Genomic DNA, 25447 nt, shown 5'->3' on the forward strand with positions numbered 1-25447 from the left:
AACACGTTGATTTCAGGGTATGCTTGCTCTGCTCTTACTAACTTCCTACTTTCTGGATTTAAGCCTGAAGAATGAAGAAGCGCTTGGGAAAAAGGCGAAAGGAGATGGAATTTGAATTGAGCTCTGGCGACACAGAGGTGACATGGGGCCCGTGGCGGGTCTCCGACGTCAAGCTAGTTTTATCTAGTTTTTTGTTTACCTATGTTGATGATCTCTGGTGTGCTCCAGACAGACTATGTAGCGGGAACAAAACTATGTTTAAGTTTTCAAATTTAGAGCATGGTTTGCAAGATTTGTTCTGTGCTGGGGTTTAAGTGCCTGCAAAAACATTTTAGGGCGAACCGTAAAACGATTTTACGGGTCGGAATTTGGCACATCTGCTAGAGTTGCTCTAAATAGACGCAGAATGGCACGGTGCTCCCCAAGACGCAACGTCCAAGGGTGCCACCTCCCCTCTGGACCAGCAAAGTTAGCAGAGATCAAATAGGAGGAACAAGAAAACAGGCGAATAATTCATAACACAACAAGTTATGCACCGAAGCCAGAAAAGACATACCAAGCGAGTGCTCGTACTAACCTGCAGTCCATGAACCAAAAGTGCAACAGAAATTACAAGACACCATAAAACAAAGTCCAGCTAGATGGTCTAGAGTTGACAAGTTACATGATCCGAATTCTGCACTATTCCTTTGTTCGGTAGAATTGGCATCAGATGCACACACACCAAAACGACGGAAACCTTGTCAGCAGCACATACTTGCACCTTCCATTTCTGAATAGTCAAGAGATGGTAAATCCATCGACAATCCAGATCATCTCACCCTTACAAGAAACCGAAACCTGTACACAAATGAAAAGATAAGTCTGATGTGTCCGCAGAAGTATGAAATGCACGGCTACTTGTGACAATGAAAATGAAGATACTGGAACAATTTGGAATATATCAGCATGTGAAGATACTGTATCACTCCCTAAAATGCACCGATGCGGATACGTGTATCGGTATCAGGCCAATACCGATACGTAAATTCGTCATCTTGGAAAAGTGCCAATACGGGGTTACGTTTGACTAATTTTAAAAAATAATGATAAATAGTTCTTTAATATGAAGTATGTCCAACAATTTAACTTGTATGTTTTGATTTTTTTCCTAAACATGGTGAAGGTGTAGATTTCATAGAAATACTATGCAGAAGAACACCAATACAGAGATGTTTGTAGTGCAGGGAGGGTAGCTGCCCATTAGATAGAAATTTCTATGAGAGAGGGGGAGGGGGTTGGAGCAAGAGCACTGGATTAGGCATCACCGGCTTGCCGCCGGCGAGCTACTACTCGATCCTGAGGGTGGGGGTGGGGAGCATGCCCTCGAGCTGCTCCTGGATCCTGCTGGAGGGGAAGCCAGGGAGGAGGTGAGTCAGATGAGGACTGAAGAGCGGGAGCTGCCCCCGGTGAGTTGCTGCTGCCTGCTGTTGAGAGGAGAAGGCACCGAGTCGGAGAAGAGGATGTGAGGAATGAGGAGCACAAATCCTCCCAAGATCGCCCCTAGCTTGCCGCCAAGTTCGCCGCCGCAGATTGAGCCGCCGTCTAGGTCAGGACTCAGGAGGGCGGGAGGGAATGGGATCAGGATACATTGATTTCCTAGAGTATCCGTGTATTCTACATCACTACTCTAAATTAATCAATTCAGACATTTGTGCTATTGCCGAATAAAAGCAGAACTAATCAACAAGTCCATATTGTGTTACATTGCTGTTCGGGCAACACATATACTGAATATCCTTTGCCAACAGAATGGATTATATTGGTTTCATTTCTAAGCCTAGCCAGACTTGGTCCAGACCTTTCGTATCTTAAAACAATTTGGAATCCCTACAAATTGTTCCTTGTTCACAATTCTTCAGGTTTTTTTATTTACAGCCTGCTTTCTTAGTTTCTTTCTCACATATGAAAGCTAATTTAAGAACATAGAGATCATGTCAGGAGTCATTAGTTAGCTTACGTATGTTAAATGCAGACAAGAGCTTCAAGACTTTGAGAATCTTCTCGTCGACCACATTACACTTGACTTCAACCATGTTTAGGTGCTCTGATATTGCAGACGGACCCTCCATTGGACTGTACCTTCCTTTCATTTCCACTTTATGATCTGGTCCCTATGGTAAGGAAAAACATTGAACCAATATAGATAGCCGATAATAACGTTTCACACTATAGCAGTTGTCCATTTAGAAGATTTATACCTTGGAGAAAAGTTGAAGAGTGAGCTTCTCTAGAACTGGTGAATTTTGTAGAATGCAAGCTAGTGGACCCAGGTCAGGAGCCTCGCACCAGTACTCATTGAGCAATAAAGTCTTTAACTTACTAAATGTAGGGCGGCAATTCAAATCTCTTGTGAAAATGAACTGGAAAGAAAAATAAAATAAGTAATTAAATCAAGTAACCTTACTAAAAATGCAAGATGCTGATCTAAGACCCACAATCTGTTTGTGATGCATATGCAATCTGTTTATCTCTGATTCTCTAAAAACAATGTAGATAATGGAACACAAAAAGCGATAACACAAATGAAAGAGTTAAAGATGAGTGTCACACCTTTCCTAATTCAGATATCAGTTCAAGATGTTTAGCACTTGACATCCCACCCAGAAGCACTGAATTGCTGCGGCCATCGTTTTTTGATAGACAATTCCCACATCCGTTCTTATTAGCTCCACAGAAGACACCAGAGTTATAATTCAAACAGACATCTTTGCAGCCTTTGCCAAGATTCACACATGCAGTCTATAGCAACGGCATGTTTTCAAGAAAAGGGGTTTTACCCACAAAGCAATCTAGTTTCAAAGAGACAAGGCCTGGAGTGGAAATCCTGAGCCGGGAATCTGGGTCACAGAAGCAACTAGTGATGCTCAAATGCTTTAGGGAAAGGGACGATATCTTCCAACCATTGATTTTGCAATCATTCATCTTCAGATTCTCCAATGCTGGACAGCTAGCAAAATCAAGAAAGCTCTTTTCTAGGATTAGACCATAAAGGTCCAATGTTTTCAGGTGCAGAGACACAAGAGGCAGGTCGTCTAGGGGGAGGTAATCATCCTCAAGGATATGAAGGGTGAGCACCCGAACTTTGCAAATCACAGCAAAACGGATCCATAGATTCACATAGGGCATTTCGCCTTCAGAGCAACTGTAGAATTTCATCTCAACACTTTCTAGGTCGGTGCGCTCGCGCAGCATCAGCAGATGTTCCACGAATTTCCGGAGGTCTTGGACTGGGACATTCTCCTCATCGTCATCAAGGCCTACGATGCGCAGGCCTGTGGTGGACCTCCAAAGGTGGCGCCAGCGCCGGGCGAGCACGCACGTCCGAACAGCCGCCTGCGCTGGGAGGAAGGAGAGCACGTACTGTAGGAGACTGTCGGGGAGGTCGTGGACGGTGGTGCTCACCGTCTCCGGCGGCGCACTCTTGCGCTTCTTCCTGGGAGCCATGCGTCGTCGGCGCTGCAAGACAAGAAAGGATCAGACGGCGCGAGGGTGGAGCGAATGGGATGAGATGGGCAGATGGATGCCTTCCGGCGGACTCGCCTCACCTGGCCGGTAAGTCGCCGCCGCGAGAGCCGGAAGATGGGCGGATGATATGGTCCTAGGTAACTAGCACTCGATTCTCAACTCCAGAACACCAGATCCATCCAGGATACAAATTGGAGTAGCTAGGGTTTCAGCAAGAATGGGGATTGGGGAGCAGAGCCAGGAGGTGGAAGAGGAACTCGCACACACGCCCAAGTAGCCACCTCACTGAATTCTCCACGGAAGCGGGGGTTGGCAGAAATCACATATTTGACCTGAGGTCCAAATCAAATCACAAACTGACCTCGTTTTAAAAAAATTTCACTCTGCTGACCCTTTTGTGTGGCGCCCGACAACTGGGCGCCACACACTACTATGCAGCGCCTCTCTCTTGGGCGTCGCACCTCGTGCCAGCATGGCAGACCTGATCCAGTTGCGGTCCCACAGACAGCACTGCAGCGCCTCAGACTTAGGCGCCACACTTGTAATGTGCAGCGCCTAGCTCTTAGGCGCTGCACAGTGAGTTAAAGCGCATCGGCCCAGCCCGGCCAGGCAGTTCTTCCCCCTCTCCGCTCTCTGGACAGAGAGCAGCGGCGGCACCCCCATCGAATCCCCCCCCCATCCCTCTCAGATCTAAAGATTTGATCCGTGGATTCGATCTCCAATACATCCTACTAGGTAAACTCCTCCGTTCCCTTTCTTTTCCTCCGTAAATTTGTTGCCATTTTAGAGATTTGTCCAAGATTTGATGGAACCCTTGATTTGCTTGATTTAGGATGTGTAGTCATAGTGGTAGTACCGTAGTGTTGTTGCTTAGTTCACAATATATATATATATATATATATATATATATATATATATATATATATGAGATGCCTATTTATTTAGATAACAATGAGATGTTGAGTTTTGTAGAGATATATGATCTGTTTTTTAATATATATTAGATGTTGATTTTATTTGAAATATTAGATGTTGAGTTTATTTGAACACATATGACATATTCATTGTGTGAGAAGGAGATGTTGAGATTCTTGTAATTGAACACATATTAGATGTTTAGTGTATACCGATATTTGAGATGAAGATGAACTCATATATGTTTATTGTTTGAACTTTGTAAGGATGATTTGGCTTCTCGACGATGTCTACGACACGAAACACCGGGCCTACATGATGCGCGAGAAGGAGATGGTAATAACAAGTAATCTAAATATTTTGCCTTAAGTTGAAATTTACATGCCCTAAGATTTGTCATTACTTGTTTTTTGCAGAAGCTTGAACCTTTGAAGATTCGGTATCACGGGGTCTCTGGTCCTGCCATGCCTTACGATGAGCGGTACACACCGTACATCAAGCAGGCAGGACTACTCCCGTGGATTCAGTTGGTCAGCCGGTCCACGCGGAATCTGAACGCTCCACTGGTGTCCGCTCTTGCTGATCGGTGGAGGCCGGAGACGCATAGTTTCCATCTTCGGACCGGGGAGATGACCGTGACACTCGAGGATGTCTCGTTGATCACCGGTCTTGCTATCGACGGGATGCCTCTCTGTATGAGCATCGATTCTGATGGGTGGCGCGAGCAGATGATTGCTCTTATCGGTATGGCTCCTACCGAGGCTGAGGCTGATGTAGAGGAGGGAGAAGAGAAGAAGAAGAAGGAAAGGAAAGCATCCGAAGCTGCTTTCATGTGGATTCAAACTCACTTTGCGACGTGCCCTCCGGATGCCACTGATGACGTGATCCAGACACATGCTCGTGTCTACATGTGGTATGTTGTGTCGAGGACTTTGTTTCCTGACTCCACTGGCAAGAACGCTCCATGGATGTGGCTGAAGGCGTTGACCATCTTCGATAGCAAATGGAGCTGGGGTTCAGCGACTCTTGCCTACTTGTACCGACAGGTAGTTGGTCTGTTTTGTGATCAAATCATTTCTTCATTAGCAATGCAAGCTTGCTGTCAAGTTAACATTGTTTTTCTTTCATATGCAGCTGGACGATGCGTGTTGTAGGATCACATATAGTGCAGGAATAGGTGGTAATATGCTTCTACTTTCTGTATGGAGCTGGGAGCGTCTGCCTGTTGGACGCCCGAAGAGCGTCAGGTTTAATCCTTGGTATGAAGATGAAGATGACGAATTACGGCGCCCCACTTGGGCTTACAAGTGGGATGTGGTTTCCGAGATGACGAACGATGTCAATCTCATGTACCAGAAGTACGTTGCCGAGTTGGACACGATTACGCCTGAGCAGGTAACGAGGTCATTACTTCAGTCATTTCTCATGTTTGCCTGAAAAAATTCACCAATTTTGCATTGTTGCCCTATTTCATAGGTGGAATGGCAGCCATATGGCGCCGATGACAGACTTGGGTACACCCCGGAGTTTACCATCAACCCGATGTGCTTGCGGGATAGGGATCTCTGGCGTATGCGGTGCCCACTGATATGCAACTGGGCTGTTGAGTTTCATTTGCCACATCGCGTGTGTCGTCAGTTTGGTCTGTTCCAGCCTCACCCGCCGGAATGGGTGGATACGGACAAAGCACTTCATAGGTAAGACAGCATGAACCGTATTGACTAAGCATCGTCACTCCTTGATTTTGCTAATGTTTGGTTTTGTACCATGCAGGTTGGACAGGAGAAGGCAGCGGAAGATAAAGGACTGGGACAAGCATCATGCTTCGTATGTTACCCGCTTCCAGCTTTGTGTGGAGGAAGCTCGTAGCAGTGCACGCGCCAAGCTTCGTGAGCATAGTCCACTTGCTTTTGATAACTACATACGATGGCTTCTTGAAAATACTCGAGTTGAGATATGCCCGCCGGCATATAATGAGGATATTCTTGAAGAACCCGTAAACTTTGAGGATCTATCAAAGGGGAAGTACAACAGAGATGTCAGGGTAGGGCACGGAGTCCCTGCTGTTCCGGTGATTAACTATGTGGTAAAGTGTTTCTTCTTTACTTTCCCGTTGGCCGTATTACACATGTTTGAATGGCTAACGTGTTCATTCTTTCTCATCCGCAGCGCACCGAGATCAAGAAAGCAGCTGATGAGAGCCAGTCTATTCTGGAGGAAACACCGGTTGGAAAAGGCAATGATGATGGTCCACTACGAGCATTCCTCAAGGTACAAATCGCATTCACTATGAGAGGTAGTCTATGTTGCGGAGTTTCATATCTTCCACACTTGTTCATGTTACAGCGTCAGGCCAGGAAGTTAAGGCGGTTATCGAATCTTCTCGGTTGCCGTGATCCCGAAATTGATGAACCATCTGCCTCTAGGTCTGGTACACCATCAGACCCCTCATCTCACCATCAGAGGGACGATGTGAGTTCCTCATATGCTTATCAGGATGATGAGGGTGCGGTCACCCAAGAGGTATGACTGATCCTTTAGATGTGATTCTCACTTGATTACGACGTCGTTCTTCACCATATTGTTTGATTGTGTGATAGGGCGATGAGCTTGATGATGACATGACTTTGGAGGACGCTCAACTTCGGTCCCCATATGTGTTCAAGCCTAGGCAGCCCAGACGCCGGTACACGCCCAACAACTTTGACAACAGAGGCAACCCAAAGGTGGTCGTAGGGACCTCGCGGATGGCTAGCTTGGATCATGAGGCGGAGGCGGAGGCGGAGGAGGAAGTGCAGGAAGAGGAGGCTCGTCCATCCAGGAAGAAGAAGATTGCCTGCAGGCGTGGCACCAGGAACACGCGCGGAAGGCATTAGTGTTTGTTACTATGGAAGTGCTCTCTTGTAGCCGTTTCGTTAGGTTGATGAACTTGTTGGGTTATGTTATATGTTGGTGAACTCTTACTATTGTGGTATTTGTGTTGTCCTAAAAGATGTGATGTTCAAATTATTAGTTGTCTTTGTTCAGTATTTGTCCTAAATGATGTTGTCTTTGTTCAGTTGAATTGTTCAGTATTTGTATTTGCCAAAATGGAATCTGTTTCTGCAGTTTGGCAGTTAACAGCACTGCAGCGCCTGACAGTCAGGCGCTGCACTATACTATGCAGCGCCCAAAGCCTAGGCGCTGCACCTCACAGTGCAGCGCCCGTCCCATAGGCACTGCTTAACTGGCCATGGCTGCCCATAGGGCCACAGAAGGCTTTGAGCACTGACGGTCCACGAAAATTACCAAGTTATAGTGCAGCGCCTTTGTTCTGGGCGTTGCACGGTTGTTTACTGCAAAAACAGAGTTGACAGCACATTCATTTCACCGAAACATCATAATACTTACAATGACTGCATCATCACAAAAATTTGAACAAACAAAAATTTTATGCCGACGAGTTCATAACTTAAGACAATTTGAACTACGACATGGTTCACGACACATTCATTACAAATGACAAATGGCAGCTTGCCCTAGAAAATAGTTCACCAACATCTCACATGCCCTCACAAGTTCACGACGAGTGCACCGAAGCGAAGTCCCTACTGAGTAGAGCGAGGCCATTTCCCCTTCTTGTCACGGGCCGAGTCCTCCTCTTGCGCCTCGCGAGCCTTTGCAAGCTTTCTTGCCCTCTCCTCCTCACGAGCAAGTTTCGCTTGGCGTGCCCTCTCCTCCTCTCGTTTCTTCCGCTCCATCCTCTCCTTCTGACGACGCTCTTCCTCCAAGCCTCTTCGAAACGATTCTTCGAACCGCCGTTGCCGCCTAAGACAATCTTGGTATTGGTCCTTTTTGACATCTTCTGGCACTTCAAGATCTATCCACGTGAAGTACTTGCATAGAGGAGGCGGTGACTGCATACAAAATTTTTGTTAGTGTTGACACACATTTGATAGTAACATTTTACTTCTCGAGCTTACCGGTGGTTGGTCATAGGCGTTAGTTGGAAGTGCACGATCATAAGCATAGTTCGGGCATACAAAATATCTCCGCCCTTCCGTCCATGATTTATTTCGGTCGGTGGATACCTTCACCTTGCAAACATCTCCACACCAACATGGCGGGATGTTGGCATCTTTCTCCTTCACCTTGTCCAAAGATGCGTCCTCCCACTTGTTCGGCATGTCTTCTTGGTTAGCACACGGTGGCCTCGTCATGGAACCGGATGAAGCCATGCCTACAAAACCGATAATTCTTGGTTAACCCTAACCCCCACTTAACAATAACCACAATCCTAACCATAGCATAACCCTAACACCAACATCAAACACACATACCCCTAACCCTAGCATACCATGAAAGCCTAACCAACCCAAATTAGCAAAGAAACTTAACATCATTCAACAAATATTTGCAAATCCAAGCCAAAACTAGGGTTTCCCCAAAGTAGCAAGATTTGAGCAAATGTGACAATTCCTATGGATGAAAACGAGGGGAACGGAGGAGATTACCTTAAGGGAGGGTTTGGCTTCGAAATCCACGGTCAAATACTCCGGATCTGAGGAGGATTTGAGAGGGGAGAGAGGAGGGCAGAGGGGAGGCACTGAGCTTCGGGTTTGTGTGGGGGTGGGGTGTGTGGGGTGGGGATGGGTGGGAGGGGGTGAGTGCAGCAAATAGATGTCCAGCCGTGCAGCGCCTAAGGGAGAGGCGCCACACACCATAGTGCAGCGCCTACTCTTTAGGCGCTGCACTTCTGGACATCCCAGTCCAGAGAGCAACAGAAGCTTCCAGTATGTTTTCTGCCCAAAAAAATGCTAAGTGAGTGTGCAACGCCCAAGGGATAGGCGCTGCTCTGTACTGTGCAGCGCCCAGGCGTGAGGCGCTGCACATTACAGTGCAGCGCCCCTCCCTTAGGCGCTGCAGACTGACTTAGCAAATTTTTGGGTGCAAAAGCTCCTGGAACGCTTCTGTTGCTCTCTGGACTGGGATGTCCAGCAGTGCAGCGCCTAAGGGAGAGGCGCTGCACACCCTGGACTGGGATGTCCAGCAGTGCAGCGCCTAAGGGAGAGGCGTTCCAGGAGCTTTTGCACCCAAAAATTTGCTAAGTCAGTCTGCAGCGCCTAAGGGAGGGGCGCTGCACTGTAATGTGCAGCGCCTCGGCCTTAGGCGCTGCACTATCTGCTGTTTTCATATACAAAGTGATTTTTATGTTTTGTGATTCACATAGATGGCACATAATCATATCCAAATCACATGCAGTAGTCCAAATCACATACTCATACACACATAGCAATAGAGTTGTCCAATCACATAGTCATACACAAACATTTAGCCAAAAAGACATAGTCATTTACGTCTCATATCACATAGTAGCACACATTTTGGTTCATAGAAAATGTCATGGTCCTTGTCCCTTCTTCTTCCTCTCTTCTTCTTCTTCTTCTTCTTCTTCTTCTTCTTCTTCTTCTTCTTCTTCTTCTTCTTCTTCTTCTTCTTCTTCTTCTTCTTCTTCTTCTTCTTCTTCTTCTTCTTCTTCTTCTTCTTCTCCCTCCTCCGACCACCAAGGGAGCTCACCTTTCGCCTCCGTGTCCTCCACCCCCTTCATTGTTTCCATACCTATGAAAATGTCAATATAATAGTTAGTCACACAATGCAAAATGACAACACAAGCATTGAGCCAAAAGAACAAGATCATAGTAAGTCACATACGACAATGGTCCATTGAGCCAAGTGAACATTCCTCCACCACGGCCGCCGCCAAGGCCAAGATCACCACCACTGCCTCTACCACCACCACGGCCTAGACCACCACCACGGCCTCTACCGCCACCATGGCCTCTACCGCCACCATGGACTAGACCACCACCACGGCCTCTGCCACCACCACGGCCAAGACCATCACCACGACCTAGGCCTTCACCACGGCCAAGACCATCACCACGGCCAAGACCATCACCACAGCCTAGGTCTTCACCACGACCTCTACCACCACCACCACGGCCTAGACCATCACCACGGTCTAGGCCTTCACCATGGCCAAGACCATCCCCACGACCTAGGCCATCACCATGGCCTCTACCACCACCACGGCCTCTACCACCACCACGACCTCTTTGTTGCCTAGTGCCTTGTTGGCTTGTTTGACTTGGTTGGCTACTCCTTGGTTGACTTGGTTGGCTATCATTTGCTTGGCTTGTGCTTGCATCATTTTTCTTTGATCTTTTTCTTGATTTGGGACAAGTTCTTGTGTTGTGTCCCCCATGACTGCAATCCTCACAATGGGATTGCTCACGAGGCTCTTGGAATTGGCCAGTGCCGTATTCTCCACCGCCACCACGGCCCCATCCGTCCATGTCAGCCCTAAGACGCTTTGTCTTACGTCTTCCCCGTCTAACGACCTTCAATTCCGGGTCCGGCCATAGTTGAACTCCATGATACTCCGGCCATTGTGATTGGTCCAAGTATGGCTGAAACCGGGGAGCCCATGTATTCTTTACCGTCATGATTGAGAACTCGGACTCCCTCATGGTAAGAGGGTGATTGACGTCCACATTCCTAACACGGGCTGCATTTAACAAGTGCGAGCATGGGAGATGAAGCAACGATGGCCTCATGCAGCTGCAATCACACCGTGTTAGGGAGACCTTGAAAGCGCGGCCTCCGTGTTGGTGGCCATCATTTGTGGTTCCTCCAGGCTCTTTCACCTCATACTTCCACTCGTTGTCGTCATATAGTACAGCTTCTTGGGAGTCTGCCTTTCGTGATTGAAAGTCCAACCATTCTTCAACCTTTGGTGGGAAATAGTACTTGTGCTTATCCTTGTTCTCACCAGCAATCTGCTTATCCGTCTCCATTGAATACTTCAAAAAGTATCCATTCATCTTGTCAAATGTGTATTGAACTATTGCCGTCACGGGTAATGCACGTACACCCTTGAGCACCTTATTGAAGCATTCTGCCATATTGCTTGTCATTTGACCGTACCTCCGGCCATCTTCATCGAAAGCACTTGCCCACATGTTCCTTTCGACAATGTTCTTACTGAGAAATTCATGACCACCGGGGTCAAGTTTCTTGTGTCTGAGCAATGCATTGAACAATGTGGCAAACCGCTTGTTGGTGAAAGCGAGACAACAATCTTGAAGATCATCGGCCAACTCCTTGATACCACATGCCCTATAGAAGTTTGCACAAAAGTGCCTCATGCACCATCGATGGTGCAACTTTCTATGTCTGGGAATGTCAACCACCACCGCATTTAGAATTCCTGGATGGCGATCCGATATGACACAAATTTCCCTTTCAGCCGGTAATACCCTTGTTCTCAATTGACGCAAGAACCACTCCCAGTTATCATTGTTCTCCACCTCAACCAAAGCGAAAGCCAAAGGCAACACCCGGTTATTGGCATCACTTGCTATTGCAACCAATAAAGTGCCCTTGTATTGTCCGGTCAAGAACGTGCCATCAATGGCGATGACGGGCCGACAATGCTCAAAAGCCCTCATGCATTGCTCAAAGGCCCAAAATGCACGGCCAAATACTCGGACGGTCCTCCCGTTGTGAATCAATGTTTGGTGCCCATGAGGCTCAACCACGTGAACCATGCCTGGGTTTGTGGTGGCCATAGCTAACAACAACCTAGGGAGTCGGTTGTATGCTTCCTCCCAATTGCCATACAACATCTTGAATGCGGCTTGCTTTGCCTTCCATGCCTTGCCGTACTTCACCTTGTAATGAAAGATGGCTTTCACAAGGTCAATGACACTCTTGATGCTCATTGTTGGAAGTGTGGATATTTGGTTGGAAAGCCTATAAGCGATGAACTCGGACGTGAGTTGTCTGTGTTGTTGGTACACAAGCTTGCCATCCGCATTCTTGTGCCGGCACATGTGATTTGGTAGACAACTCACTATGCGCCAAGTGGGACCTCCTTTCCATGGCCTTGCACGCACAATCCATGGACAACTTGGCACTTCACATTTGACCGTGTAACGCACATTGACGTCCGAGTTGGCCACTTTATGTGGACGATAATGCGTAACCGAGTAGTTGTCGAGCCACATCTTCAATTCCAAGAAGGATTGAAACTCACAACCGGGATATATCCCGTTCTTGCCGTCTTCCAAATCACGGTGAGAACTTGGCCTAGCTCCAAGAGATATGCATTTGCCACCATCCACAACGGCTTCATCCGCGAGACTAAGATCCTTGAACAATGGTGTCTTGTGATCCCGCCCGAATACCTTCTTGAATGCTTGGGCCTCCTTCGGTGTGAACCCCTCCTCATCAACTTCTTCATCGGGACCATCGTCATCCGAGTCCGATGCATATGCACGGGAAAAAGGGATGGATTGGTCCATTGTCTCTTGCACATGATATTGGTCGAGATCACCCACATTGTTGTCATGGAGATCAACTTCGTTGTCATCCTCCTCGTACTCATCATTCTCCTCTTCAAAACCTTCATTTTGGTTGTTTGGAGTCGGGCTCAATGTTGGCCAATCTTGTTGCGTGAAATGAGGTTCACTCATTTGATCTTGGTTCATGGGTGGTGGAGTGCTAGCAACCAACGGGGAGGGGTTCCGGTTCAAGTCCAAATTCAAAGTAGACTCAACCTTCTTGGAGGCAAATAACTCAAGAGCCTTGTCTAGAGATTCGGCAACCGTCTCCTTGTATGCAACCCAACGTTGCTCGGAGTTCACACGCATTGTCTTCCAACGGATGTGCATTCCAAAACCAACATTATGCCTTCCCTCGAACTCAACAACGTCACTTGGGTCCATCCAATTCAAATCCTTCCTCACTTGGTCCAAGAGCTCCGCATAGCTTGGACTACTCTCAAACACCATGTCAAGCTCATCCGGGTCCGGCTCAACATTGCCTTTCAAAAAGGCCTCTTTATCCACATGATGAACATAAACACATGTTCTCCCCATCCCTACAATAATAAAAACACACATATATCAAGTAAGTACTTAACAAAAAATATTTGCACAAAATACATATGCCATAACATATATATGAATTAATAACCCTAACCCCCACTTAACAATAACCACAACCCTAACCATAGCATAACCCTAACACCAACATCAAACACACATAACCCTAACCCTAGCATACTATGAAAGCCTAACCAACCCAAATTAGCAAAGAAACATAACATGATTCAATACAAATTTGCAAATCCAAGCCAAAACTAGGGTTTCCCCAAAGTAGCAATATTTGAGCAAATGTGACAATTCCTATGGATGAAAACGAGGGGATCGAAGGAGATTACCTTAAGGGAGGGGTTGGCTTCGAAATCCACGGTCAAATACTTCGGATTTGCAAGATTTGAGAAGGATTTGAGAGGGGGAGAGGGGAAGAGAGGAGGGGCGCAAGGCTAAGGGTTTGTGTGGGGTGGGGTGTGTGGGGTGGGGGTGGGATGGGAGAGAGGGTGGGGCCAGCCTAAGTGGAACACAGACTGTGCAGCGCCCAAGAGCTAGGCGCTGCACATTACAAGTGTGGCGCCTAAGTCTGAGGCGCTGCAGTGCTGTCTGTGGGGCCGCAACTGGACCAGGGCTGCCACGCTGGCACGAGGTGCGACGCCCAAGAGAGAGGCGCTGCATAGTAGTGTGTGGCGCCCAGCTGGCGGGCGCCACACAAAAGGGTCAGCAGAGTGAAATTTTTTCGGAACGAGGTCAGTTTGTGATTTGATTTGGACCTTAGGTCAAATATGTGATTTCTGCCGCGGGGGTTGGGCTTGGCCTTCCTCTTGGGCCGGGCTGCCCGGCGTGCCAGTTGACCCGGTCGCTCTGGTGACATTGCCTCCCATTTGATTCGGCTTGTCCCCCGAGCCAACGCCCTTGAAAATCTTGATTTGAGTGGCACCTTGTCTTCCGAGGTGGCGAGCGGCATGGGGAAGGGTGTGGCCATGTGGCTAGGTCTCAGTCGACTGAGATTTAACCAAGTCTCAATCAAATGACATAACATGCAAGAGAGAAAAAGAAAAAAGAAAAAAGAAAATTTTGCACAAATCTCAAGGTAAGATTGCATGGATATATCATCGACCGACACTTTGTTAAGTTTCAGTCAACTGAGACTTAGCAAGATTGCACGGGAAAACCTATCAGTGGACCAACACCTTCTTCACTTGCGTGTTAGCAATCTAAGAGCAAGTATAATATGGTGACATAAGCGGGCTATAAGGATTGCCACCTCGAATTTATGATGATGTGGAGGAGAGAGAAGAGGGGTGGGATGTAACTAGTAGCTAGCTACAACACAAGCTTCAACACACATATGAGAGAAGAAGGTGGGGTGAAGTATTAACTACCTATTTTATAGAGCTAGAAACTATTATATGAATGAGCTTTTATCCTGGCTATAAGTGAGCTGACACAAAGATAGAGCTGACAGCCGGATATATTATTAATCTTGCTATAATAGTACATCACCCTTGATCTACTACTCTCACGCTCAAATTCGGGTAGCAATTGTTGGGGAACACAGTAATTTTTAAAAAAATCCTACGCACACGCAAGATCATGGTGATGCATAGCAGCGAGAGGGGAGAATATTGTCTACATACCCTCGTAGACCGTAAGCGGAAGCGTTATGACAACGCGGTTGATGTAGTCGTATGTCTTCACGATCGACTGATCCTAGTACCGAAAGTACGGCACCTCCGTGATCTGCACACGTTCAGCTTGATGACGTCCCACGAACTCACGATCCCGCATAGTGTCAAGGGAGAGCTTCGTCAGTAGGACGACGTGATGACGGTGATGATGATGCTACCGGAACAGGGCTTCGCCTAAGCACTGCTATGATATGATCGAGGTGGATTATGGTGGAGGGGGGCACCGCACACGGCTAAGAGATCAATGATCAACTTGTGTGTCTATGGAGTGCCCCCTCCCCTCGTATATAAAGGAGTGGAGGAGGGGGAGAGGGCCAGCCTCCTAGGCGCGCCCAAGGGGGGAGTCCTACTTGTAAGTGCATCTAGTGCCACCCCTAGTTGGTTTTGAAGTATTGACGACAAACTTGGTTGAGGGACTAATGTGTTTGTGAGAATTGAAGGATAACACAGGTAAAAGTCCCTCATTGATTCAGTTTTCCTACCAGAGATGACCCCTAAAAATGTATGAAGACATTGAAGTCAAAGGTGGTATGTGAAGACATTCACATTGAAGTCTATGACAAGAGAATACATCGCATGAAGACTATGGAGCGCGAAGACTTAGTTGTTTCGTCGTTCTTTTTCTTCTTTGTTGAGTCATAGGAACCACCGTACTGTTAAGTGGGGTCCAAGAGAACCAGTCAGAATGACTGAAGTGATGCTTAACCAAAATCCTATGTCTTCGAGGGAAGACTATGAGAGCAAATCTTGTCCAGAGCTGGATAAGTCAGCTTTGCTTGTAGCCCAAGTAAAGTTGCCGTGTGTGTTTCAAATCTGACCATTGGAACACGTGTCAGTTCCTTAGTGACCGAGGGTCATTTCGGACAAATCAGGTCGGGTTGCCTAGTGGCTATAAATAGCCCACCCCCTACAAGCATAAACGGTTGGCTGCTCAGAGTTAGTGTACGAATTTTGTCGTTTGAGAGCAACCCACCTCGAAGCCTTTGAGAGAGAATTCCTTGCGAGGATAAAGCCCTAACCACCCAGAGCCAAAGAGAGTTAGGCATCACTCAAGTCTTCCTGTCTGTGTGATCTGAAGACTTATTACACTTGAGGACTGTGAATCCTCCAGCCGGTTAGGCGTCGTGTTCTGAGCATCCAAGAGTCATTGTGGATCGCCGGTGAACGAAGTCTGTGAAGGTTTGGAAGTCTACCTTGAAGACTTACCAGAGTGATTGGGCAAGGACTGGGTGTCCTTAGCTCAAGGGGAATAAGGTGAAGACGCGGTCTTCTGAGTTGAATCTCAGCCTCCCTAACCAGACGTACAGTTGTCATAGCAACTGGAACTGGTCCAACAAATCATTGTCTTCAACGAGTCACTGGTTTCATCCTTCCCATTCCTTTACTTACTGTTGGCCCTGGTGAAGTCATTGCATGATTGCATTATCTTTTGTCTTCATTGAGTGACTGCTTGTTCTGATTGGCTTCACTATATCTTCCTACCTGATCTTTACTGCCTAGCTGCTATTAGTCATTGTGTTTTCACTTCATTGAATACTTGACTATGGTTCGCCTAGTGTAGTCTACCTTCCGCTGCATGGTAATAGGTTTATTTCTATCGTTTGTCTTCGAAACTTCCATGTTTTGAAGACTTCCATAAAAATTTCCTATTCACCCCCCTCTAGTCGATCACTAGCACTTTCAATTGGTATCAGAGCAAGATACTCCCTTGTTCTGTGTGATTCGGTTTAACCACCTGGAGTTTTAGCTATGTCGACTGCAGGGATAATCAAAGTCTCCGCTGCGTGCCCAGTCTTCGATGGAACTGAATATCCCTACTGGAAGAGTAAGATGCGCATGCATCTTGAAGCCATTGATGTCGACCTATGGTATGCCGTCAAGAATGGCGTTCCCAAGGCTGGTGAAGGTGTCACCGCTGCTGATGTCAAGAAGTTCGTTCAACTGGACTCCACTGCCAAGAACATCATCTGTGGTCATCTGACCACAGGACAGTATGGCCATGTGAGTGCTTTGGAAACATCTAAGCTAGTCTGGGACTGGCTCTCCAAAGTCAACGAAGGCGTCTCAACCCAGAGAGATCAGAGAATCAGTGTCCTTCGCAATCTCTTCAACCGCTTCAAGAGAAATGACAATGAGAATGTTCAGCTCACGTTTGATCGACTCACTGACATCACAAATGAGCTTCAAGCCCTCGGCGCCACTGAGATCACCAAGCATGAAGTTGTCAAGACACTCCTGAGATCACTTGACAGCTCGTTTGATACCCTAGCCCTGATGATTCAAGAACATCCTGACTTCAAAACACTTGATTCATCCGACATACTTAAGAGGCTGAACACACACGAGTTTCAGCTTTCTAAGAAAAGAGACATCTACGGTCCCAACTATGGGCGAACTCGTGCCTTGAAGGCAAAAGCCGTCTCCTCATCTGAAGAAGAGTCTGATAGTAGTTCTGATGATCCTGAAGACATTGGAAAGGAGCTTGCTATGCTTGTGAAGAAGTTCCAAAAATTCACCAAGAAGAAAGACTTCAGAAAGTCCTCACGATCAAGCTCAAGGAATGATGAAGATTCTACTCATGACTACAAGAAGAGAACATGCCACAAGTGCAAGAAACCTGGCCACTACATCTCTGAGTGTCCGCACTGGGACAATGAGAACAAGAAGAAAAAGAAGAGCAAGGAGTATGATTCTGACGATAAGAAGAAGAAGAAATACTCAAAGTCTTCTTCCAAGTCCTCCTGAAAGTCTTCATCACACAAGAAGAGCTCATCTGGCAAGGCACGTGCGTTTGTTGGCAAGGAAATGGATTCAGAGGAGGAGTCCGCTTCTGAGGAGGCGGAGGTGGAGTCTGAGGAGGAGTCCGATTCTGGCGTTGCGAGTCTGGCTACGGCATACGTTGCCAAGTCCATCTTCAACATTGAAGACAATGACTCCGTCACCGACACCGATGCAAATGACAAGGACTACTCCGCTCCTACCTACTGCTTCATGGCACGTAGTGCCAAGGTAAACACACGCACTACTCACTATCAAACTTCCAGTGAAGATGACTCTAATTGTGGTTCCAAACCCAGCTACAAAACACTTGCTAAAATTGCAACTGAACAACAGAAAGCTATGGAACACATTAAAAAACTGTTAGACAAAAGCGATGACCTGTTAGACGCTGAAATGACTCAATCTCAATCCTTAATTGAAGACATAAAAAATCTTCACGTTAAGTATGAGGAACTTGAAAGTCGTCATGAAACGCTCTCAACAACTCATGAAAAACTTTCCTATGATTATCTTCAAAGGAAGCAAGATCTTGAGAAATTGAGAGCGGCTCATGAAGATCTTAAAAAGGAAAATGAGTCACTTCGCGCCAAACAGATCAGTTCCACTCAGGAAGGATTTGAACCACCATGTCTTAAATGTATTGAGCGTGACAACGCTACTTATGTTGTTGGTTGTTCTACTGCCACTACTATTGCAATATCTTCAACTGCTGATGTGCCAACTAACCCCTCTGCTGAGGATGCCACTGCTATTGCTGATGAGAATGCTAGGTTGAAGACATTGCTTGAAACAGGGATGTTTAAAAGCCTCAAAGGGCATCAGACACTATGTGATGTCCTCAAAAGGCAGATCCTGAACCGAAACCCTAGGAAAGAGGGTGTTGGGTTCGAAAGGAAAATGAATGCTGATGGCTCTTACTGGAAACCTGAGCAGTACCCCAAAACCACATGGGTTGCTATAAAGGGACCTTCATGTTGGGGAACATTGCAGAAAATAAAAATTTTCCTACGGTTTCACCAAGATCCATCAATGAGTTCATCTAGCAACGAGTGATCGGATTGCATCTACATACCTTTGTAGATCACGCGCGGAAGCGTTCAAAGAACGGGGATGAGGAAGTCGTACTCGACGTGATCCAAATCACCGGAGATCCTAGCGCCGAACGGACGGCACCTCCGCGTTCAACACACGTATGGTCAGCATGACGTCTCCTCCTTCTTGATCCAACAAGGGGGAAGGAGAGGTTGCTGAAGATCCAGCAGCACGACGGCGTGGTGGTGAATGCAGGGGTCACCGCAGCAGGGCTTTGCCGTTCTACTACGAGAGGGAGAGGTGTTGCAGGGGAGAGGGAGGCGCCAAGACTCAAGGGTGCAGCTGCCCCCTCCCTCCCCCTTTATATAGGCCCCCTAGGGGGTGCTTCGGCCCTAGGAGATGGGATCTCCTAGGGGGGGGGGCGGCCAAGGGGTGGAGTGCCCCCCAAGCCAGGTGGGGCGCCCCCCACCCTAGGGTTCCCAACCCTAGGCGCATGGGGTGGGCCAAGGGGGGTGCACCAACCCACTATGGGCTGGTTCCCCTCCCCACTTTGGCCCATGGGGCCCTCCGGGATGGGTGGCCCCACCCGGTGGACCCCCGGGACCCTTTCGGTGGTCCCGGTACAATACCGTGACCCCCGAAACTCTCCCGATGGCCGAAACTGCACTTCCTATATATAATTCTTCACCTCCGGACCATTCCGGAACTCCTCGTGACGTCCAGGATCTCATCCGGGACTCCGAGCAACTTTCGGGTTACTGCATATTCATATCTCTACAACCCTAGCATCACCGAACCTTAAGTGTGTAGACCCTACGGGTTCGGGAGACATGTAGACATGACCGAGATTGCTCTCCGGTCAATAACCAACAACGGGATCTGGATACCCATGTTGGCTCCCACATGCTCCTCGATGATCTCATCGGATGAACCACGATGTCGAGGATTCAAGCAACCCCGTATACAATTCCCTTTGTCAATCGGTACGTTACTTGCCCGAGATTTGATCGTCGGTATCCCAATACCTTGTTCAATCTCGTTACCGGCAAGTCACTTTACTCGTACCGTAATGCATGATCCCGTGACCAGACACTTGGTCACTTTGAGCTCATTGTGATGATGCATTACCGAGTGGGCCCGGAGATACCTCTCCGTCATACGGAGTGACAAATCCCAGTCTTGATCCGTGTCAACCCAACAGACACTTTTGGAGATACCCGTAGTATACCTTTATAGTCACCCAGTTACGTTGTGACGTTTGGTACACCCAAAGCACTCCTACGGTATCCGGGAGTTACACGATCTCATGGTCTAAGGAAAAGATACTTGACATTGGAAAAACACTAGCAAACGAACTATATGATCTTGTGCTATGTTTAGGATTGGGTCTTGTCCATCACATCATTCTCCTAATGATGTGATCCTGTTATCAATGACATCCCCATGTCCATAGCCAGGAAACCATGACTATCTGTTGATCAACGAGGTAGTAAACTAGAGGCTCACTAGGGACACATTATGGTCTATGTATTCACACATGTATTACGATTTCCGGATAATACAATTAAAGCATGAATAATAGACAATTATCATGAACAAGGAAATATAATAATCATTTTATTATTGCCTCTAGGGCATATTGAAGGAAATATGCCCTAGAGGCAATAATAAAGTTATTATTTATTTCCTTATATCATGATAAATGTTTATTATTCATGCTAGAATTGTATTAACCGGAAACATAATACATGTGTGAATACATAGACAAACAGAGTGTCACTAGTATGCCTCTACTTGACTAGTTCGTTAATGAAAGAGTTGTTATTTGATTAACGGGATCACATCATTAGTTGAATGATCTGATTGACATGACCCATTCCATTAGCTTAGCACCCGATCGTTTAGTATGTTGCTATTGCTTTCTTCATGACTTATACATGTTCCTATGACTATGAGATTATGTAACTCCCGTGTGCCGGAGGAACACTTTGTGTGCTACCAAACGTCACAACGTAACTGGGTGATTATAAAGGAGCTCTACAGGTGTCTCCAAAGGTACATGTTGGGTTGGCGTATTTCGAGATTGGGATTTGTCACTCCGATCGTCGGAGAGGTATCCCTGGGCCCTCTCGGTAATGCACATCACTTAAGCCTTGCAAGCATTGCAACTAATGAGTTAGTTGCGGGATGATGTATTACGGAACGAGTAAAGAGACTTGCCGGTAACGAGATTGAACTAGGTATTGGATACCGACGATCGAATCTCAGGCAAGTAACATACCGATGACAAAGGGAACAACGTATGTTGTTATGCGGTCTGACCGATAAAGATCTTCGTAGAATATGTAGGAGCCAATATGGGCATCCAGGTCCCGCTATTGGTTATTGACCGGAGACGTGTCTCAGTCATGTCTACATTGTTCTCGAACCCGTAGGGTCCGCACGCTTAAGGTTTCGATGACAGTTATATTTATGAGTTTATGAGTTTTGATGTACCGAAGGAGTTCGGAGTCCCGGATGAGATCGGGACATGACGAGGAGTCTCGAAATGGTCGAGACGTAAAGATTGATATATTGGACGACTATGTTTGGATATCGGAAGTGTTCCGGGTGAAATCGGGATTTTACCGGAGTACCGGGAGGTTACCGGAACCCCCCGGGAGCTATATGGGCCTTAATGGGCCTCAGTGGAAGAAGAGGAGAGGCAGCCAGGGCTGGGCCACGCGCCCCTCCCCCCTAGTCGAATAGGACAAGGAGAGAGGGGGCCGGCGCCCCCTCCTTCTCTCTCTCTCTCTTTTCCCACCTCGCGTATCCTATTCCAACTAGGATTGGGGGAGAAGTCCTACTCCAGGAGGGAGTAGGACTCCTCCTGGCACGCCCTATGATGGCCGGCCGGCCTCCCCCTCTTGAGCCTTTATATACGGAGGCAGGGGCACCCCAGACAAACACAAATTGATCCACGTGATCTTATTCTTAGCCGTGTGCGGTGCCCCTTCCACCATAGTCCTCGATAATATTGTAGCGGTGCTTAGGCGAAGCCCTGCTGCAGTAGTACATCAAGATCGTCACCATGCCGTCGTGTTGACGGAACTCTTCCCCGACACTTGCTGGATAGGAGTCCGGGGATTGTCATCGAGCTGAACGTGTGCTAGAACTCGGAGGTGCCGTAGTTTCGGTGCTTGATCGGTCGGGCCGTGAAGACGTACGACTACATCAACCAAACGCTTCCGTTGTCGATCTACAAGGGTACGTAGATCACACTCTCCCTCTCGTTGCTATGCATCACCATGATCTTGCTTGTGCATAGGAATTTTTTTGAAATTACTACGTTCCCCAACAGTGGCATCAGAGCCTAGGTTTTTGTGTGTTGATGTTATATGCACGAGTAGAACACAAGTGAGTTGTGGGCGATATAAGTCATACTGCTTACCAGCTTGTCATACTTTGGTTCGGCGGTATTGTTGGATGAAGCGGCCCGGACTGACATTACGCGTACGCTTACGCGAGACCGGTTCTCCCGATGTGCTTTGCGCAAAGGTGGCTAGCGGGTGACAGTTTCTCTAACTTTAGTTGAACCGAGTGTGGCTACGCCCGGTCCTTGCGAAGGTTAAAACAACACCAACTTGACAAACTATCATTGTGGTTTTGATGCGTAGGTAAGATTGGTTCTTGCTTAAGCCCGTAGCAGCCACGTAAAACTTGCAACAACAAAGTAGAGGACGTCTAACTTGTTTTTGCAGGGCATGTTGTGATGTGATATGGTCAAGACGTGATGAGATATAAGTTGTTGTATGAGATGATCATGTTTTGTTGAAGTTATCGGCAACTGGCAAAATCCTTATGGTTGTCTCTTTATTGCATAAGATGCAAGCGCCCAATAACTGCTTTACTTTATTGCTATGCGATAGCAATAGTTGCAAGAGCAATTGTTGGCGAGACGACCACGTGACGACACATTGATATAGATCAAGATGATGGAGATCATGGTGTCATGCCGGTGACGACGAGATCATAACAGTACTTTGGAGATGGAAATCAAAGGCGCAAGATGATGATGGCCATATCATGTCACATATTTTGATTGCATATGATGTTTATCTTTTATACATCTTATCTTGCTTTGATTGACGGTAGCATTATAAGATGATCTCTCACTAAATTATCAAGAAGTGTTCTCCCTGAGTATGCACCGTTGCCAAAGTTCGTCGTGCCCAGACACCACGTGATGATCGGGTGTGATAAGCTCTACGTCCATCTACAACGGGTGCAAGCCAGTTTTGCACACGCAGAATACTCGGGTTAAACTTGACGAGCCTAGCATATGCAGATATGGCCTCGGAACACGGAGACCGAAAGGTCGAGCGTGAATCATATAGTAGATATGATCAACATAACGATGTTCACCATTGAAAACTACTCCATTTCACGTGATGATTGGTTATGGTTTAGTTGATTTGGATCACGTGATCACTTAGAGGATTAGAGGGATGTCTATCTAAGTGGGAGTTCTTAAGTAATATGATTAATTGAACTTAAATTTATCATGAACTTAGTCCTGGTAGTATTTTGCGAATTATGTTGTAGATCAATAGCTCGCGTTATTGCTTTCATATGTTTATTTTGATATGTTCCTAGAGAAAAATTGTGTTGAAAGATGTTAGTAGCAATGATGCGGATTGGATCCGTGATCTGAGGTTTATCCTCATTGCTGCACAGAAGAATTATGTCCTTGATGCACCGCTAGGTGACCGGCCTATTGCAGGAGCAGATGCAGACGTTATGAACGTTTGGCTAGCTCAATATGATGACTACTTGATAGTTTAGTGCAGCATGCTTAATAGCTTAGAATCGGGACTTCAAAGACGTTTTGAACGTCATGGACCATATGAGATGTTCCAGGAGTTGAAGTTTCAAGCAAATACCCGAGTTGAGAGATATGAAGTCTCCAACAAGTTCTATAGCTAAAAGATGGAGGAGAATCGCTCAACTAGTGAGCATGTGCTCAGATTGTCTGGGTACTACAATCGCTTGAATCAAGTGGGAGTTAATCTTCCAGATAAGATAGTGATCGACAGAATTCTCTAGTCACCATCACCAAGTTAGTAGAGCTTCGTGATGAACTATGATATGCAAGGGATAACGGAAACGAATCCCGAGCTTTTCATGATGATGGAATCGATGAAGGTAGAAATCAAGAAAGAGCATCAAGTGTTGATGGTTGACAAGATCACTAGTTTCAAGAAAAGGGCAAAGGGAAGAAGGGGAACTTCAAGAAGAACGGCAAGCAAGTTGCTGCTCAAGTGAAGAAGCCCAAGTCTGGTCCTAAGCCTGAGACTAAGTGCTTCTACTACAAAGGGACTAGTCACTGGAAGTGGAACTGCCCCAAGTATTTGGCGGATAAGAAGGATGGCAAAGTGAACATAAGTATATTTGATATACATGTTATTGATGTGTACTTTACTAGTGTTTATAGCAACCCCTCAGTATTTGATACTAGTTCAGTTGCTAAGATTAGTAACTCGAAACGGGAGTTGCAGAATAAACAGAGACTAGTTAAAGGTGAAGTGACGATGTGTGTTGGAAGTGGTTCCAAGATTGATATGATCATCATCGCACATTCCCTATACTTTCGGGATTAGTGTTGAACCTGAATAAGTGTTATTTGGTGTTTGCGTTGAGCATGAATATGATTTGATCATGTTTATTGTAATACGGTTATTCATTTAAGTAAGAGAATAAATTGTTGTTCTGTTTACATAATAAAACCTTATATGGTTACACACCTAATGAAAATAGTTCGTTGGATCTCGATCGTAGTGATACACATAATGATAATATTGAAACCAAAAGATGCAAAGTTAATAATGATAGTGCAACTTATTTGTGGCACTGCCGTTTAGGTCATATTGGTGTAAAGCGCATGAAGAAACTCCATGCTGATGGGATTTTGAAATCACTTGATTATGAATCACTTGGTGCTTGCGAACCATGCCTTATGGGCAAGATGACTAAAGACTCCGTTCTCCGGAACAATGGAGCGAGCAACTAACTTATTGGAAATAATACATACTGATGTATGCGATCCGATGAGTGTTGAAGCTCGCAGCGGGTATCGTTATTTTTTGACCTTCACATATGATTTGAGCAGATATGGGTATATCTACTTGATGAAACATAAGTCTGAAACATTTGAAAAGTTCAAAGAATTTCAGAGTGAAGTGGAAAATCATCGTGACAGGAAAATAAAAGTTTCTACGATATGATCGCAGAGGTAAAACATTTGAGTTACGAGTTTGGTCTTCAATTAAAACAATGTGAAATAGTTTCACTACTCACGCCACCTGGAACACCATAGTGTAATGGTGTGTCCGAACGTCATAACCGTACTTTATTAGATATAGTGCGATCTATGATGTCTCTTACCGATCTACCACTATCATTTTGGGGTTATGCATTAGAGACAGCGGCATTCACGTTAAATAGGGCACCATCTAAGTCCGTTGAGACGACAACAATCTGAACTGTGGTTTGGCAAGAAACCAAAGTTGTCGTTTCTTAAAGTTTGGGGGTTGTGATGCTTATATGAAAAAGTTTCATCCTAAT

At 46.4% G+C, this 25447-nt stretch overlaps 1 protein-coding gene and 1 pseudogene across 1 annotated transcript; one reads left to right on the top strand and one right to left on the bottom strand.

The window, feature by feature from the left end:
• Window positions 1-366: 366 nt before the first annotated feature.
• On the bottom strand, window positions 367-3495 carry LOC123130203 (MEIOTIC F-BOX protein MOF-like; annotated as a pseudogene).
• Window positions 3496-5761: 2266 nt separating this feature from the next.
• On the top strand, window positions 5762-7637 carry LOC123129398 (serine/threonine-protein phosphatase 7 long form homolog). Its single transcript, XM_044549580.1, has 4 exons — window positions 5762-5817; window positions 5899-6119; window positions 6196-6505; window positions 7482-7637. The coding sequence occupies exons 1-4, from the start codon at window positions 5770-5772 to the stop codon at window positions 7635-7637; spliced, it is 735 nt and encodes a 244-aa protein (XP_044405515.1). The 5' UTR covers window positions 5762-5769.
• Window positions 7638-25447: the final 17810 nt, after the last annotated feature.

The sequence above is a fragment of the Triticum aestivum genome, chromosome 6A (assembly GCF_018294505.1).
Source record: "Triticum aestivum cultivar Chinese Spring chromosome 6A, IWGSC CS RefSeq v2.1, whole genome shotgun sequence".
In the NCBI taxonomy this organism is placed as follows: Eukaryota; Viridiplantae; Streptophyta; class Magnoliopsida; order Poales; family Poaceae; genus Triticum; species Triticum aestivum.